The 17,203-nt window shown below is 43.1% G+C and overlaps 1 protein-coding gene across 6 annotated transcripts in view; it reads left to right on the top strand.

Moving 5' to 3' along the window:
* The window catches only part of TENM4 (teneurin transmembrane protein 4), a 609,630-nt gene that overhangs the window by 511,841 nt on the left and 80,586 nt on the right, over positions 1 to 17,203 (top strand). For all 6 annotated transcript variants that reach the window (XM_075076073.1, XM_075076149.1, XM_075076381.1 and 3 more), the window contains one exon: positions 13,796 to 13,915. In XM_075076073.1, the coding sequence (XP_074932174.1) occupies positions 13,796 to 13,915 (120 nt within the window). The remainder of the gene's footprint in view (positions 1 to 13,795; positions 13,916 to 17,203) is intronic.

Below are 17,203 nucleotides of genomic sequence, written 5' to 3'. Positions count from 1 at the left end.
CTTCCAACTCCAGCCATTCTATGATACTATAACTGAAGAAAACCTTACAGCCTAGGGAGGGCTATTACAGTGATCTCCAATATAAACAGTAAACTTGAATATATATCAGTTTTAATACTGAGATATTCTTTATCACTGCAATCATCATCACAAAACAGGAACTGGCAAAGAAATTTTACACAGTTCACTTCTGTGACTGCATCTCAGCCGTGTGTTTAAGGACATGCCTGGCTGTCAGGGGAGGTCATCCCTTTAAAATCATGTGCTTATAGCAGGACGCCATAATACCTACCCTGGGGTGTCAGATTCTTAGATCATTCAGTGTCTGCCCTGAATGTTGCCTTTGAGAAGTGGTGACCCTGAGCCAGGAGGTGGTTCTCAATGCTTGGGTTTGGACTCCGTTGAATTCCGCCCAGTCATTAACTGCTTACTTCCAGTTTCTCACACACAACAGTGAATAGGTTGGCACTGAAAATATACAACCCCTGTGTTTGTGCGGGTATTTATTTCAGCACTTGCATCCCAGCAGGCCTCTCAGGCCCTTCTGCTCTGACCTAATGCTCTTCCATGAAGGGACTTTGCCAGCATCCCTTGGGTACCACCTCCCATGTATCGCCACCACTGGTGGTCTATCGGCTGACCTCAGACATGAACCACTTAGAAGCACACCAGTGTCAGGGAGTTGGCCTGATGTGATAGTTTTCCTGATTTGTCTTGCTTCCAAGCCCTTCAGAGTCCAAGAAAGCTGACGACAGTGATTCAGATTAAGGCCAAACACTCATTATGTTGCAAACTTGTACTTCGTCAGCATTCTGAAGATTGCAGGTTCTGGAGCTGAACAGTCCAGGCTCTGGACTAAATGTTAGCACAGTGAATTCTCTGCTGCCAGTTGTTATGATTTGTTGCTGTAAAATCAGGCCTTGGAATATAAAATAGATTATACTCACAACTTCATTTCTCTGATTTATTTAGGATTGTAATACCTCAGCTGAGTTCACAGTCAGAAGCCTTTCCACAGAGGACTCTGGTATCAGATCCATGTGTATCTGTTCCAACAGAGAGTTTTGCTAGATGCATGTCCGTGTTTCATGAACTTCTCCATACAACTAAAGAACTATAGCAGTCTTCATACATGTGTAATAAAAGTTTGCAACTTCTCTTTAAAGGCTTCTTGCATTCAGCTTCACACAGAGGTGGGGGGAAATAATGGAAATTTGTCATTCATACAGGGAATTTGTTTCTGGGAGTGCCAGCAGAGGACCAGCAGAAAGGCTGTGTCATTTAGGGCCGCATAAACTCCTACCAGAGTTACATGTGTTTGACAGATCTGATGGTAGATGTCTATGTAGGAAGGAGTTACTAACCATCTGTAGACATCCTGCTAAAGAAAGATTCGGGATTCAAAAAGAGCACCTGCTAGCAGAAATGTTTATCTGGCATATAGATTACTAGAGTGAGGGAATGCAGAGATTCAAATCAATAGGAAGGGTTTTAATGATTGTTTTTCATTAACTAATAAATGAGGCTTCTTGTTCCATTTAAGTTAACACAAAGAATTTTACAGAGATAGTGACAATTTATGAGTTTGTCATTCTTAAAATATCAGCATAGGGCGTGCATTACTAAATATGGTCTACAGATGTGTCACCTCAAGCTGTGATTGTATTGCATCTCTCAAGTTAAACATCTTGACTCATCACAGGAGTGGTTGCAAGGAACAGTGAAGGACCTCAACAGAAGGTATGTTTTTCCCCGAGACAGCACCACGGCACAGAGTCAGGCTTATCAGTCTGTTGGGTTGCTAAAAATGCCATTACTCTTTTGGGATCTTAAAAGATACCGTGCGTTCCTGTGAGTTCTTAAAGATCCTATAGATCTGGATAAACTCAGCCACTGCAAATGTTTTCTGCTTACTTGGCTTCTCCTTGTAGTTTCAATTGTCTGTTTTCACCACCTGGAAAGCTGAACCTTTAAACAGCTGTCTCTTGTCACCCTGGAAGTGCTTCAGCAGTGGTCAGACAGTGACTGCTCCATGGAGGAGCACGGACTGGGACTACCTGGGACGCAATTAGTCTGGGCAAATGAGCCTGACTGTATCCGTACGTGCGGATATGCCCTTTCTTCAGTGGCGGTCTCACTGTTGAATCTCCCTCAGTTGCTTTTACAACAGACAATTGATAATATCGCTCTTCCCCATGGAACTGCTCAGTGTCTCCATGAAGGTCACAGCAGCACCTGGGGGCAAGATGAACCATCTTCATCTCTCCTCCCAGCTCCTAGTTCAATAGCTTGTCCAACAGGAGGGAGGGCAGGAAAGCATTTTGTTCTGATGGAGGGCTCAAACATCCTGCTTTAAGATAACCCTCTCCCTTCCATTGCTGCTGCTGTGATTCATGAATCAGAGAATCATTAAGGTTGGAAAAGACCTTTAGGATCATCAAGTCCAACCGTCAACCCAACACCACCATGAAGTCACCTCATTCTTGCTGTAGATCAGGACTGTAGATTGCTGGGCATGGGAAGCCCTACACCTTTCTGTCCCAGCGCCATTATCCCCATGGGTCAGGACTGGAGCTGGGTCCATGCCACTTGCAGTCCCGTAAGCAGGCGACACAGAGGTGACGTGGATCTCTGCGTCCTGCGTGTCTGATGTCCCGCAGAGACACCTGTGGCACAGACACACTCATCAGTCACGTCAGGAACCACGGCCTCCTCTTCAGGGCTTTACCAGGTCGTGGCTGGCTGGTTACCACCCGTGGGGGACCCACAGCACGTTTGCATTCCCATATGGCCTATGCGGCAGTGGCAGCAGTGTGAAGGAGATGACTAAGTATCTATGAAATATATTTCTTGGGCTTTAGAAACACAGCTTAGCTACCCTTTAGAGAGAACAGCAGTGCAGATCACCTAATGGATACAAATAAATGAATGCTTCGTGACAGCTAGCCTTTGAGTGAATTTATTATTGAATTACACTCCGGCTTTTTAAGAACAAGCTGAGCTGACAAGCTCTCTCACCACTGCAGAAGAAAAAGAAAGACAATGATAAATTACCCTGATGGATAAAGGTAAAGACCTTGTCTTCTCCAAAATACCAGCAATTATATATTATTCATGTTTGGGAAGAAAAAATAATCATTGCCCATATTGAAATGAGTGTTTATGATGATAAAGCAAGTAGCTAAATTAAATTCTGAATGCACAGAATGTCTTTTCACATCATTTTGATGAACAGATAACAAGTACTCTTCTGCTACTTGATCGTTCTTGTATTGATTTTGAAACCACTTACTCTTGCTGTTTGCTTTGTATTTTTAAGCCATTCTTAGTTGTCCATCACCATAAGGAGCAGCACAAGATGCAGTGGTGTCAAGTTGTTGACTTTCAAGTAGGACACCTGATATATTTGTTCTCTCTTGAGAAACAGTGTCAGAAAATTGCAAGAACAGGCTAAAGTCCTGCTCCACGGAGTCTTTTATGTTAAATGTTAGCACAGGATTAAAGTGCCTCCGAAAACTATGTGCAGAACTGGCATTTTTTCTAAAGAATATTTGAAAGTAAATCAGGTGATATTTTAAGTAGGTGTGTTTTATACCCCTTATTTTTTGGGACACATTGTAATATGTGGATATATGTATATTTGTGTGTGTGTGTATATATATATCTATGAGGAAATGTCCTCAAGTTGCACCAGGGGAGGTTTAGATTGGATATTAGGAAAAATTTCATCACCAAAGAGTTGTCAGGCATTGGAGCAGCCTGCCCAGGGAACTGGTTGGGTCACCGTCACATGAAAAGACATATAGATGTGGTGCTTGGGGACATGGTTGAGTGGTGGACTTGGCAGTGTTAGGTTTATAGTTGCACTCAATGATCTTAAGGGACTTTTCCAACTTAAACAATTCTATGATTCTATCATTCTACTTGCTGCCAGCAGTATTAACCGATCCCAGTTACGTGGGCAGCTAGAAGTAACCAGTTTAATTATAAAGACACATCATGGAGCAGGATCTGGTATCAGCTGCAAGAGTAGTCCATTATTGCCCTAGGTCAGTACCTAAGTACAAAAAGTAGTAAGTTTTCATGGTTTAAAATTCTGATCAGAATTAAATTTGCATGTTTCTTTTTTCCACTACTGAGTGACAAGGTATCTGTAAACATGTCACTCCACCTCCCTGTGTCCCCGCGGCGTGCCAGGCTGTACAACGTACCTTACTGATCCAGCTGGGGAGGCTTACACAAGCACTCTTAGATACTAAGATAGACAGGTATGTCATAAATGCATCTGTGCACTATCTTACTATAAATAAATGGATGGTTTTTATTGTCACAGTTAAACTTTCTCAATCCCAAGCCCTATCAAATCCGAAACTGAGAGTATTGATCATACCCAAAGAATAACTGAGAGAATAGGGGAGGATCAAAATGGCTTTCAAAACATTTCGGTGGTATCTCAGTTCTGGGTGATTTGAAGGGCAGGTGTCAAGAGGACGGGGCCGGACTCATTCAGCGGTGCCCAACGACAGGCCAAGGGGCAACAGGCACAAGCTGGAACACGGGAAGTTCCACCTGAGCATGAGGAGAAACCCCTTTGCTGTGCGGGTGCCAGAGCAGGGGCACAGGCTGCCCAGAGAGGCTGTGGGGTCCCTTCCCTGGAGACATTCACCCCCCGCCTGGACGCGGCCCTGTGCCCCTGCTCTGGGGGTGCCTGCTCCAGCAGGGGGTGGGACGGGATGACCTCCAGAGGGCCCTTCCAACCCCCGCCATGCTGGGATTCCATGATTCTGTGATTTTGAAGAATTTTATGATGATGTCTTAGTATCCTTGAAGAAAGATGTTGAAAACACCTTCTCCTTTCCTTTCACCCACTTCTTCCCACATCTGGAGGGCTGCAGGTTCACCCCAGCAGATCTTCCTGAGCTTCCTTCACAGGGAAACCAAAGTGCTCTGTCATTTATGTACTTTTCCGTCAAGATAAGTGTGATTTTGATACAGCGAAGTAAAAAACGCTTCTTTTCTAGCTGAAGACAAAGTTAGAAGTCAAAAAACCCAAACTCATCAGGTGTGGTTTTCTGCTGATGATTTCTCCTGAGACGGCTGGTCCAGCCCATGGCCCTGGCCCGGCTCCAGCAGGATGCGGCTCCGCTGGGCTGGCAGCAAAACGCCGTGGGTCGGAGGCACCCACTGAGCTGCAGGCACCCGGAGCCGATGCAGGAGCTCATGAGGCACAGCAGCTCTGCGTGTTAGGGCAGTTTTGAAAGAGAAATGCTCTGTTTAAGACTCTGCCATAGCTACCAGACACCACCCAGCGCCCGTGAGACTGAGCACTCATGGCACAGCACGGTGCCTTCGCTGATGAGAGCGAGGTCACATTCTTCTGTATTTTAAACCAAGCCAACACAGCACCTCTTCAAACCCTCTCCTTCCCAGCGTTCCTGTCTTCCAAAGGCATCGTCCTGCTGTTGTTGCTTTCTGCTTAAATGAATTACTTATTAGCAACAAATCATAGCTTTTTGAAATATAGGAGAATAATGATGAATATTCAAAGATTTAGTATTTTTTATTTAGGTAATTATTCCTTTTAAGCACAGGAAAGCATACTTTTAAAACTTACCTTTTCAGTGTACAAGGCATAAAGATATATATAGCTATGGATATAGATATAGATGCCTTTTCAATGTTTGCCTTTTTCTTTTGATTTTAAATTTTATAATATGGCATTATTTCTGTTGTAAAGTGTTTTTGAGTTGAACATGGCATCATTTCCATATAATAAACTAACGCAATATATGCAGCTTACTTCCACTTAGTGGAATTTGTACCCACAGGACTCCATGAAAGCAAAGATCCTATCCAATTTTATGTTTATTTCCATAACATAGCTAGTGTAATCGTAATGTAATTTTATTCCCCTTTCACAAGTGGCAGTGGAAGGAAGTCCTGTGTATTCATTACAGAAACTGGGGTGCAGTGTTTAACAACTATTTAAAAAATTGAGTATTTATTACGAAGCACAAACTCTTGAGCAGGATCTGGGATCTTCCTAGCGTGATTTGGGCACGCTTCCAGCATCAGGCAAGGCAGCTGATATAAATGCCGCACCACCCTGTACCTGGGACTGAAGGTCTCAGGTGATACCTGTGTATCTCGGAGCTCTCGGGGTGTGCAGAAAGCTGAACTCGAGCCTTCAAACTCCCAAGCAGAAAAACAAAACTCCTAATGAGTTAAGTACCTGCCGGGTTACACAGCTGCTGACGTGCCCATTTGGTTTTAGGAGTCTAAACGACGGTATAGATGCTGATGTATTATTCTCTTGGATCTGTCATGTAGATATTTGATTAATATTTATTCAATATTCAAGGTGCGTTCCTCCGACAAAAGAGCAGCCCACGTGCCTATTGTTTCACATTACTCATTGATAGACGTGTCTGACGTGACAACTATGAGCTGAGTCAGTAGCTCCGTTCAATGTAATAACATCACTAGAAACTGCATATCCTGTTCAATGGAGAGATTTGATTATTTCATTACTGCATAAGGCTTCTTCAAACGAAACACCAGCTCACTGGTGTCATGATTCTCAAGTGGGACGCTGGCATGTTCATTCTGCAAAAAGCTGGAGCTTTCCACCCCAAGCTTGTTGCTGCCTCACCCTGCAGAGGTTTGCTGACCCCAGACCAGACTGGAGGGCTTCAGCACCCCTCAGCCAGCTTCGTGTAACATCTCCTTTCCCACTTTAAAACCGCAGGGGAAACTGGTGTGAGCTGATCCTGTTGGCCTTGCACTGATGGGGTTAAGTTCTGCCTTGCCAGATCAGCTTTGGGGTGGTTGCCTCTAGCTGTTGGATGCTAACAGCTGAGTCCAAGTACAGTCTTCAACCATTTCAGTATATCAGAAAGAGCCTGTCCTTTGAGTGTGACATTTACTTGCTAAATCAGTTAAAACCTCCTACATAGAAAAAAAAAAAACATTTTTAAAATCCCAATCATAAAGTCTTACATATCTTATTGAACCTTTTTTTTTCCCTAATTCCTTTGGATCATTACAAATCTATCAGACAGCTTATATGTAGTTAAAGAACTTTCCCTAGGACCATCAAAAAGAGAGCTCATTTCATAATTAACCTGGAAATAATGTATTTTTCCTTCTGTTCCACTCAATTTTGCTTTCATGGTGCCTCGAATTCAATGGAAGGAATTGCTTTTATTTTGGCTTTTCTGCAGAGCTGAACATGTGGCCACAGCTTACAGAATAAATACCAGATGTAAAATACAATAATAATACAGAACTGGTAAGTTCTGCAGACATTTTTTGTGAAGCCTTGACATGGATACATTATTCATCTCTGAAAGTTATCGCACCATAAAGTCTTTACCTCTCATAGAAATAATGGTTATAGGATCACTTCTGAAAAATTACAAAATGAGCATAATTCAGTATTAGGTGGAAAAATTATCTTGCACCTTATGAGCTACTGAACACCTGACTTGGATTTTACAGACCTAAGAAAATAGGAGTGTAATTCTGTTTCTCTGAGATCTTGTACAAAGCAAGAGAATGGTTCTTTGGTTGGACTGGAGTGGGGGAGAGAATCATCAATTTTTAAAGCATTCCTTAGTCAACCACATCGCGAAAGAAGGATTCTTCCCTGAAACTTTGCAGCAAAGCACAGCCCAACTTTATTACGCGTTGCATTCCCTATAAAACTCTGTTCTAAAATGCTTTCACTGAAATAGTAAAACTGGAGCCAGTTTTATAATTTCAGAGACCAGCATCGGTGTCTTTCCCTCTTTATTTCCCATTTGTAAGTCTTCCCGGAGCAGAATGCAGGCAGATGCATGCAGAGCTTGGGAAACTGGACAACAGCTGGTCACAAGACCAGTCCTGCTGGTGAGTACTACAAATATCAGATGAAGAAGACCCACTGCTTTGATACTGTGAGGTTAGACTCTAAAGAGACAAGAATAAAAATCTGCATCTAGAGGTATTATTGTAAATCTTGATTAATAAGCGCTTTCCTCTGTACGACCAATACCAACCTCACTAGCCGCATTTGTAAAAGTGTTGCTTTTTCCCCCCGCCTTAAGACCACTTAAGTAATGGGTCTTCACTGAAGTGTTTCATTCCATTGGCTTTACTGTGTGTTTTGTTGAATATCTAAAAGACTGCAGAAGGTTTCTTGCAAAATGTTAACGGTTAAGGACCATACCCACATAAAGAATCATCAGCATCTCCTGACCCTTCAGCGATGGGACCTTATTAATAGCTTCACTGAGTGGGTTAAACAAACAGAACAGTTACTGTTTCTTGCCGCAAACAACTTAGAATTTACTTTATTTTCTTGAGCCTGGTCAGAGCTGTTATAAACTTTGCTCTTCATCATCCACTCTTTCTCTCCTGGGTCTCCCACTCCATCAGCTGCTCAGAAAGTTGAGTGGCAGCATCTGTTGCAAACCATGTCTGTCGATGCCGTTTTAGCAAGTCCCAGCCTGGGACTTGATCGAATGTCAGCGCATTTAGTCCCTTTGTCAGAGTGACGCTGGCGTTCTGCTGCTGCCCTCGCTGGCGAGCTTCTCTGCTGAGCCTAATTAATGATTTGTATCCCAGCTGCCCAACACGTGCCAAACCCTTTCAGAAACTCACTTGTGCTCTCCGTGGTGGTGTGGGAGTCTTTCTGGATGACTACTCTTTAATTTTCATTTTTTCACATAAAAAAAGCCTTTTTTATTTAAGAGGGAACTCTTCAGCAGGATCTTTTCCATCCTTTTTCCTAACCTTAATTCCTTAATTCAGATGGCAGCTAAGATCAGTAGGCAGGTTTCCAAGTTAAGCTTTTCCAACAGCTAAAACTGAACTGAAGAAGCCAGGCAGGGATTGACTCAGTTCAGGGAAAGACTATCAGGAGTTTTTTCTGCACGGTTAAGAGTCAAGTGGGGAGGGTTTTTTTTAGACAGCTTTTGAGGGAAATACTGCCAGAAGCAATGAACTTGAATGTCTGTACGTTCTGCTGTTTCCTCTTCTTCTTTTGTCCTTCATCTGCCAGCTCAGGCATTTTCTCCGTGTCATGTGTTTGATCACGATGCCCTTAGCTTTTCACCTAGCGTTCTGCCAATGTTCTCCTCTATCCTAGTATTAGACTGCCCTGAGGTTGTTTAACATGAGACAGGTGCATTCAACCCAAAATGGACGAGGTACATTTTGCTGCATCCTGTGTTATTATCAAGCAAAAAGTTCACAGCGGCTAAAGCCGTGAGGTTGTATTTGTAACAAATGACTGTATTTATAGGCACTTATCAGCAAGGTGCCTGAGCGTGTCTCAGATGAAGTTCTATGGCAACGTAAAAAACCCTATGCAAGGGATTAACAGATTACTCCAATTATCCTTCTAAAGTCTCTGTAAGGAGGGGATGTGCCTCGATCGCTGTTTTGCAGGTGGAGCACAAAGTGATACAGACTAGCTGGCATGACCAGTGTCACACAGAAAGTCTGTAGCAGAGGAGGAAATAGAACTCAGATCACCTAATTTCTTAATAATGCTCTTCCCAAGGAGTAATAACTTTCTAGATTTTTCGTTCTATGGTGCTCTGTTGAAGTTTCATCCAGAGCAGAAGGATAAATCCCATATATATAGATAGATAGATATAGAGATATAGATATAGATATAGATATAGATACACCAATTAAATACATAAGTGATAAGTAAGTTCAAAGGAATGAAGAGATTTCTAGTGGCAAATTAAAATATTTATTATGAATAACTTGGCTGCAGATGGCTAAGCAGTCGCAAAAACCATCTTTGCTCATGTGAAACCTTTAAAGGAGAAAGCACAAACAGTTATGGTGGAACTATCTGAAGGAGCTGCAGAAATTTGTTGGGGGAGCTTTCCCATGGTGCGTATCCTCAGTCAAGGGAAGAATATACATTTCTTGCAGTAAAAGGCGGTTTGGGATGCATGGAATTTTCTTTTCCCAGTGAGAAATGTTTAGCAGAAGCAGTATTTTTGTCTATTTCCCGATGCCGAGTGCAGTGTCAGCAGAAACCACCTATAAATAAGAAGTATTGGAAGGGCCAATGTCTAAGTTATGACACATTGGATCAGAGTCAGTATTAAAGACAAATCTTTAATGTGCTCCCGTAACGTGAAATGGCTTTTGGGGAATTTACTTTTCTGGCTTCTGTTCTAAAGCTGGTTTTGTCGGCTTGAATTTTGTTGACAGCCTGTCAAACTTTTTTTATATCCGAGGAATGGGAAAGTAAAGGCATCGGTGCAGCCCTGCCTTTTTTGCCACTGTGGCCCAGATCTTTCCAGGAAGACTTAATTTTCTAGGGAATAAAGGATGACTTCACAAAGCAATGGTGTAAAATTGTCTGATACACCATCTGGCATTCTAGATAGCATTTTGACAATGATTTGGTGTTTCAGGGAAGCTTTTATGGACAAATTAAAAAAAAAGTCTAATTAAAGACAAAGAAAAAAAAGCAGACTGCTGTTCATTGTAACACAAGAATCCATACAGCCTGATATAAAAGTAATGAAAGAAACAAACAAAAAAAGAAGCCAGAAACAGAGGCAATAGGTGGACTCTGTTAATAATTCAATGGGAAGATGAGGCTCCAGCTACGAGAAATTAGATTTTGTTCAGCTGCAGAAAACACTCTGAACTGGCAGGCCTAGACTAATAGAATAAATCTCTTCTATTAATGTGAGAGATAATTTTATGTAAATATATGGGGAGACCTTCTAGTGGAGCTGAACATCTTAGCAGTACCACTTAACTTGTTTGCAGTGTAATTGCATTTAGACCAAGGTCTTCTGAAGGAAATGGCTGACTAAATTAGCATTAACCAGGTTCCTGGGGGGCTCGGTGTGTTGTGGGTAGTCGATCTTGCCTCCAGAAAGGACATGTTGACACCAGAGAAGCCAGCTGCTTCCAATGCACTGCATTAACCATTTTCCCCAAGTGGGGCAAATTTTGTCACCCAGGGAAGGAGATTTGGGACTCTATAATCAGGCAGAGTCTGGGCTTTGGTTTTCCTCCAGTTTCCATCCCTCCTGTTTTTAACTGATTTCAGATTTGTGCATGTTGCTCCAGCTTTTTATCACTGCGGTTTGGGAAAGATGTCCCCTTTGTGGGAACATCTTTTCTTATAGCATGTAAATAAAGCTATTGTTATAGGCCTTGGGAGGATGGTGGATGCAGCTGGGCTTGCTGACGAGCTGCTTCTCTGAGAAGAGATGCCACCATTGTCCAAGTTAGCGAGCACGTAGATGTGCTAACAGAGTCGGAGTGCAGTGCCGCGAAGCATCGTCTAGAATGAGAACCGAGGCTCTTCCTGGAAGGTGGGAGTTCAAATGCATTTGTTACCGCTGCCAAGGCGAGAGGAAGCTCTTTGACTGTCCGTGTTGTGCTGGTGCTTGTTATTGAAGAAATAGTTGTCAGGGATACGTAACGGACCAGACGCTCGCTGATATAAAGCATATCCCCCATTAGCGTGAGCTGAGGAGCTAGGCCAATGTACTTGCAGTATTACTTACAAGTTTGCAACTGCTTGGACACGTGCTTTATGTAGGACGGCAGGAAAGACACCTGCAACATGTTGTGTTTTTTCCTTTGGTTGCTTGTAACTCTTGGAAGGAAGAAACAACAGGTGGAATTATCCTTTTTAGGTTCACAAAATTGTATGATCTTGTCTCTCAAGTATTTTAAAACATTCGTAGTCCCAGTGTTGGCTTGAATAAGTTATCAGTAATTCGTGAGTCACTCATGCTCAGGTGCTAGTCTCCAAGCAACAGTCTGTAGTGATTCCTTGCCTTCGACAAAATTGCAGCCATTTCATGAGAAGCTGAGAGAGGACGGATTCAAACCCTTCCTTGGGTCTCTCTAAAAGATGAAAAAGGAGATGGGACAGGGTGGAGGGGATCAATCTGGGAAGAGAAGGCCCCGCTTCTGCTCTTAGCTCAGACTTGTGATTAGACATACTCACTTTGTGCAAAATTGCACTACAGTTGGTGACCTGTTGACTTCAGTGGGGTTATTCCAAGCACTGATGTTTTTCCAAGCATATGCCGTGGCACTGTGATCCTTTGAGTTATGCTTTGCCTGCCTGTTAGAGAATGATGTGCATAGTGCTGTGCGGGAATATTACTTTAAATTTGTTATATGTGGGAAGGTGAGTTAGAGCCTTCAAAGGGAGAAGCAACAGAAGTATGAAGAATACTATTAGCTCCAGAGCTGGGTTCAAATCTCCAACGTGGCTTCCAACAAGTCAGTGATGATATATCAGACAAAACTCAGTGACAGAAAAATCATTTCAATTTTCTCATTTTCCTGTGGCCTTTTCCAAAACTGTATATGAATCCAGTCACATTTGAGGCTGCTGACACATTGTGGTTGCGCTTCAAGAATTTTTGTTAATATTGGAGCTCTCTATTTAGATCAGTAGGAGTTTTGTTTAAGACTCCCTGGCAAATGGTCTGTTTTCTGTACTGTGGAATATACAAATAGTGCAGCCCTTGTTAAATAGAAATTATACTTTATCTCCTTGCATGATAGAATATCAGATTTTTAGGTGGACTGTAAGAAAATAACTTGATCTTTCCCTGATGATCCGTGTTTATGAAATCATCTTTAGAAAACATTGCAGGTATCATCCTTTGCCTCAGTGAACCAGTAAAGGGACATTTCTCAGTTGATGTGGGTAGATAGCAATTGCAGCTGGGATGATTTCCTCTAGCTGAGATCTGGTCCTGCACCTGTAGAAACATTGGCTTTCAATCTCTGCTCTCCAGCAGGACAGCAGTTAGGAAAATCACTCACTGGGTCACGTTAACACACTGACACCACAATTTGCTGTTGCTGCTCAGAAAAATAGTTACCTTCAGCCAAAAATTGGGTTCAGACACTCTCACAGACGTGTGACGCTTTGTCTTTATAGGAAGCTCCTAAGGTAGAGGCATCATAATGACTTAGAGGTCTGGAAACAGACTTTGGAATAAGAACCTAGAAAATCTATCTTTGGCTTTATTGCAGATTTTCTGACTGTCCTTGGACAACTGAAAATCACTCTGTGCTTTAGTTCCTCTCTCTGTAAAATACCTATCCTGCAGTATTAATCAGTGTTTGTAAAGATCCTTGAAATCCTTAGTAAAAGAGCACATTACAGAGCATAGAGTAATTGGAATAGATGTAGCCTATAAAACAGTGCAATCTGCCAGACTTGGAAAGAAAAGACAGGAAGAAAAAGCCCGTCCTGTTAACGTGCTCAGTTCCCCAAGCAGTTTGTAGGGAAGCTATCTGAACCTAGCAAATCATCTGTCGTGGTTTTCCCAAGAGTCGAAGAAATGAGCCATCAAGCCCTGGTCAGGGTGCTTCTGTGGCTTTTGTGCCTTAAATATGTCCGTGCAGTGCTTGGTAGGTTTCTCTTCTTTTTGATTCTAAAATGTGCTTTGCCCTTAATTAAGGCAATATTGTCAAGACACTGTGAAACTTGCTTATAGCAAATTCCAATGTGATGTTGTCAACCCTACAGAAGTCCATTGTTAATGGAGTATATGCTTTTCAAGAGTAGGATAAAGGTAAAACCTCATTTTAGGTATTGAAAGTTCTTACACAACTCCTGAGCAAGTCTTCAAGAGTAGCATCCCACCATCAAGACACACACGGCATGGCCACCAGCTTTCCAGGGCGTAAGAGCCTAGGCTTCTGAATCCACAGGGTTCCCAGCCACAGAAGTAGAGAAGAAACCTGAATTTGTCAAAAAACTAACTACTCCTTATCATTTTTCTCCTTGCAGACACGCATGTGTGATTCGAGGCCAGGTGATGACGGCAGATGGGACCCCTCTAGTTGGAGTGAACATCAGCTTTGTCAACAATCCTCTTTTTGGGTACACAATCAGCAGACAAGACGGCAGGTAGGATGTCGTCACAGGATTTACAGTGTTCAAGCGGCACTTACACCATTATTACCATCAACACTAAAGAGAAACTCCTTCCAAGAGCACGTTTATTGTTGATACATTTTTAAGATGTTGATGCATTATTGTTAGTTGTTATGGGGCTACATCTGGCTGGCAGCCGGACACCAGCGGTGCTCCTAAGGGTTCAACTCTAGGGCCAGTCCTGTTCAATGTATTTATCAGTGATCTGGATGAAGGAGTTGAATGCACCATTAGCAAGTTTGCTGATGATGCCAAACTGGGAGGTGCTTTTGACTCTTTTGAGGGACAAGAGGCCTTGCAGAGGGATCTAGATAGGTTGGAGCATTGGGCTATGATTAATGGGATGAAATTTAGCAAGTCCAAATGCTGGATTCTGCACCTGGGACAGAGTAACGCCAGGCACGAGTATAAATTGGGAGAGGAATGGCTGGAGAGCAGCCCTGAAGAAAGGGATCTGAGGGTGCTGGTCACGAGCAGGCTCAGTATGAGTCAGCAGTGTGCCCTGGCAGCTCAGAGGGCAAACCACATCCTGCAGTACATCGAGCACAGTATAACCAGCTGGTCAAAAGAGGTGATTATCCCACGGTATTCAATATTGGTGTGGCCTCACCTTGAGTCCTGTGTGCAGTTCTGGGCCCTGCAGTTTAAGAATGACATGAAGGTAAATGATGCAGGGAGACCTTATTGCGGCCTCCCAGTACTTAAAGGGGGACTATAGGAAGGATGGGAACAACCTCTTTAGCAAGGCCTGTTGTTACAGGCCAAGGGGGGATGGTTTTAAACTAAAGGAGGGGAGATTTAGACTGGATATTAGGAAGAAATGTTTTATGCTGAGGGTGGTGAAACCCTGTCCCAGGTTGCCCAGAGAGGTGGTCGATGCCCCATTCCTGGAAACATTCCAGGTCAGGTTGGACAGGGCTCTGAGCAGAAGTCCCTGCTCATGGAAGTGAGGTTGGACTCAATGACCTTTAAAGGTCCCTTCCAACCCAAAACATTCAATGATTCTATGTTTCTAAGATCCTTGAAGGCACCTGGAGGAGGGCAACAAAGCTGGTGAAAGAGCAGGAAAGAATGTCCAGTGAGGAGTGGCCAAGGACTCTGGGTTTGTCTAGTTTGGAACAAAGGAGGCTGAGGGGTGACCTCATTGCTCTCTACACCTTCCTGAGGAGGGGAAGTGGAGGTGCTGATCTCTTGTCCCTGGTATCCAGTGGTAGGACACAGGGGAACAGTTCAAGCTGCGCCAGGGGAGTTTTAGACTGGACATTAGGAAGCATTTCTTTGCTAAGAGAGTGGTCAAACACTAGAACAGGCTTCCCAGAGAGGTGGTCGATGCCCTGAGCCTGTCAGTGTTTAAGAGGCCTTTGGACAATGCCCTTAATAACATGCTTTAACTTGGTCTGCCCTGAATCAGTCAGGCAGTTGGACTAGAAGATCCTTGGAGGTCCCTTCCAACTGAAATAGTCCTAGTCTAGTCTAGTCTAGTCTTATTATTTATTTTTATTAACTTTGTGATATCACCTAGAATCTTTAGCCAACAATTGGGCAATGCAGTGCCCATGCACGTAAAGAAAAGATGTCTCCTGCTCCCAACAGCTCTTTTCTTGCCAGTTCATGCTGAAATGATTAGGAAGCAGTCATTAAGATTACAGTTGTGTTAGAGGCAAGTGCTTAAAATCTGAGCAATCACGCTCAGCCAAAACAAAAGCATTGCAAATTGGGAAAGTCTTTCTTCTTATCTTTTGTCTGTCAGTGCTAATTGGCTCCCTTTCTTTTAAGAACAAAAATGAAATGTGAGGGGTTCCAGCTGCACATGCTCTATGTATTGACTACTAACCACTAGCACTTGGGAGAGAATTTATAGATTTTAGCACCTCTCCAATCCACAGCTTTTATTAACGCTTTGACTTGGCCAGAGAAGCTGATAGAATTATAATAAAGGGGAAACATATGCTAGCAATGTGTGCTTAATGCTGCCTTGTTCATGCTTGGGAGGGTTTGCACCTACTGTAACACTCATCGTGACTTGGAGGCTTTCCAAGTGATGCTCCACCTCTTGACGACATGACAAAAAAAATCTGAATAATAAAAAGGCATCCCAGGAAAATTAGTGGTCTCCTTTGGAAAGGGATGACTGTGGAGCTGGTGCCTTTGTATTGCCCCTAGCTTAGGCATTACTGCAAAAAGAAGGAAGTCTGGACCCTTTATGGTGTGAGTATCTTTGTCAACCTTAGTGAACCTCCTTTGTGTGCAAGTGAGATCCAAACTGTACTTTCAAGATAAGATTGCTGCTTATAGACCAGCACAAAATCTGTGTGTATTAGAACAGATAAATATGCCTGCAAAATTCCTGGATGATAATGCCTGCCATAATCTTTTTTCATCTGTTTCCTTATCCTGTATATAATACCCAACTACTATGTGTAGATTTCAAGCATTTTGAGGAAGGGACCACTTCTTTGCTTTTCAGTTGTGCTGTTCCTAGCACACAGGGCCTTATCTTAACCTTCACCTCTAGGCAGCGAACATACTAGTAAGCTAAACAGGACCAGAGCACAGAGGTGAGCGCTGCTATCCCAGCCCTGGACCTTTGCAGTATTTGAGTAGCTATCTCTTTCCAACTCCCACACAGTAAAAAGCAACTCCCCCCAGACATAAGCCTTATTCTGCCGGCAGTTCAATCCAGGGATGTTCCTCTCACACCTTGTCCTTCCCAATCTCCAGCTGAGCAGGGGCCCAGGGCAGAAAGCAATGCAGCTGGAGCATCAGTATGCTCTACCAATCTTCAGTTCCTTTGGGCCTGCTGCCAGCCTCCAGAAGTTAAATTAGTTTCAAGGAGTTCAGTGCTGCAGTTTGCTGACTCAAACCCCAGCAGATACTCGGCTCCGAATGACAAAAATGACAGAGAACAGCTGTCTCGGACAAGGGAATCTGTGACCAAGTGGGATTCACCTTGAAGCTGGGATTTCTGTCAGCAGCTGCTGGTGGTCAGTCTTACCCCCAGACTGCACGGTGTCAGCTCTTCTGATTTCACTTTCTTCACCATCCTTTGAAATCAATCTGCTTCTGCAGAAACCTTGTGCAGGTCTGGTGCAACGACAGACATTCAATAAACTGTCCAGTTGCAGTGCTGAGTCTCTTGAATCATAAAAATACCTTCCAAAGTTGTTTGAGGCATATGTGCAGGTATTTTCTCAAATGAATGGGCACAGCAGTGCATCTGTGTGTTCTGGAGGTAATAAATGGACAAGTGAAAGCCATTCT

The sequence above is a fragment of the Phalacrocorax aristotelis genome, chromosome 1 (genome assembly GCF_949628215.1).
Source record: "Phalacrocorax aristotelis chromosome 1, bGulAri2.1, whole genome shotgun sequence".
NCBI classification, from domain to species: Eukaryota; Metazoa; Chordata; class Aves; order Suliformes; family Phalacrocoracidae; genus Phalacrocorax; species Phalacrocorax aristotelis.
The sequence above is the reverse complement of the archived record's forward strand: the minus strand, read 5'-3'. Positions and strand labels throughout refer to the sequence as shown.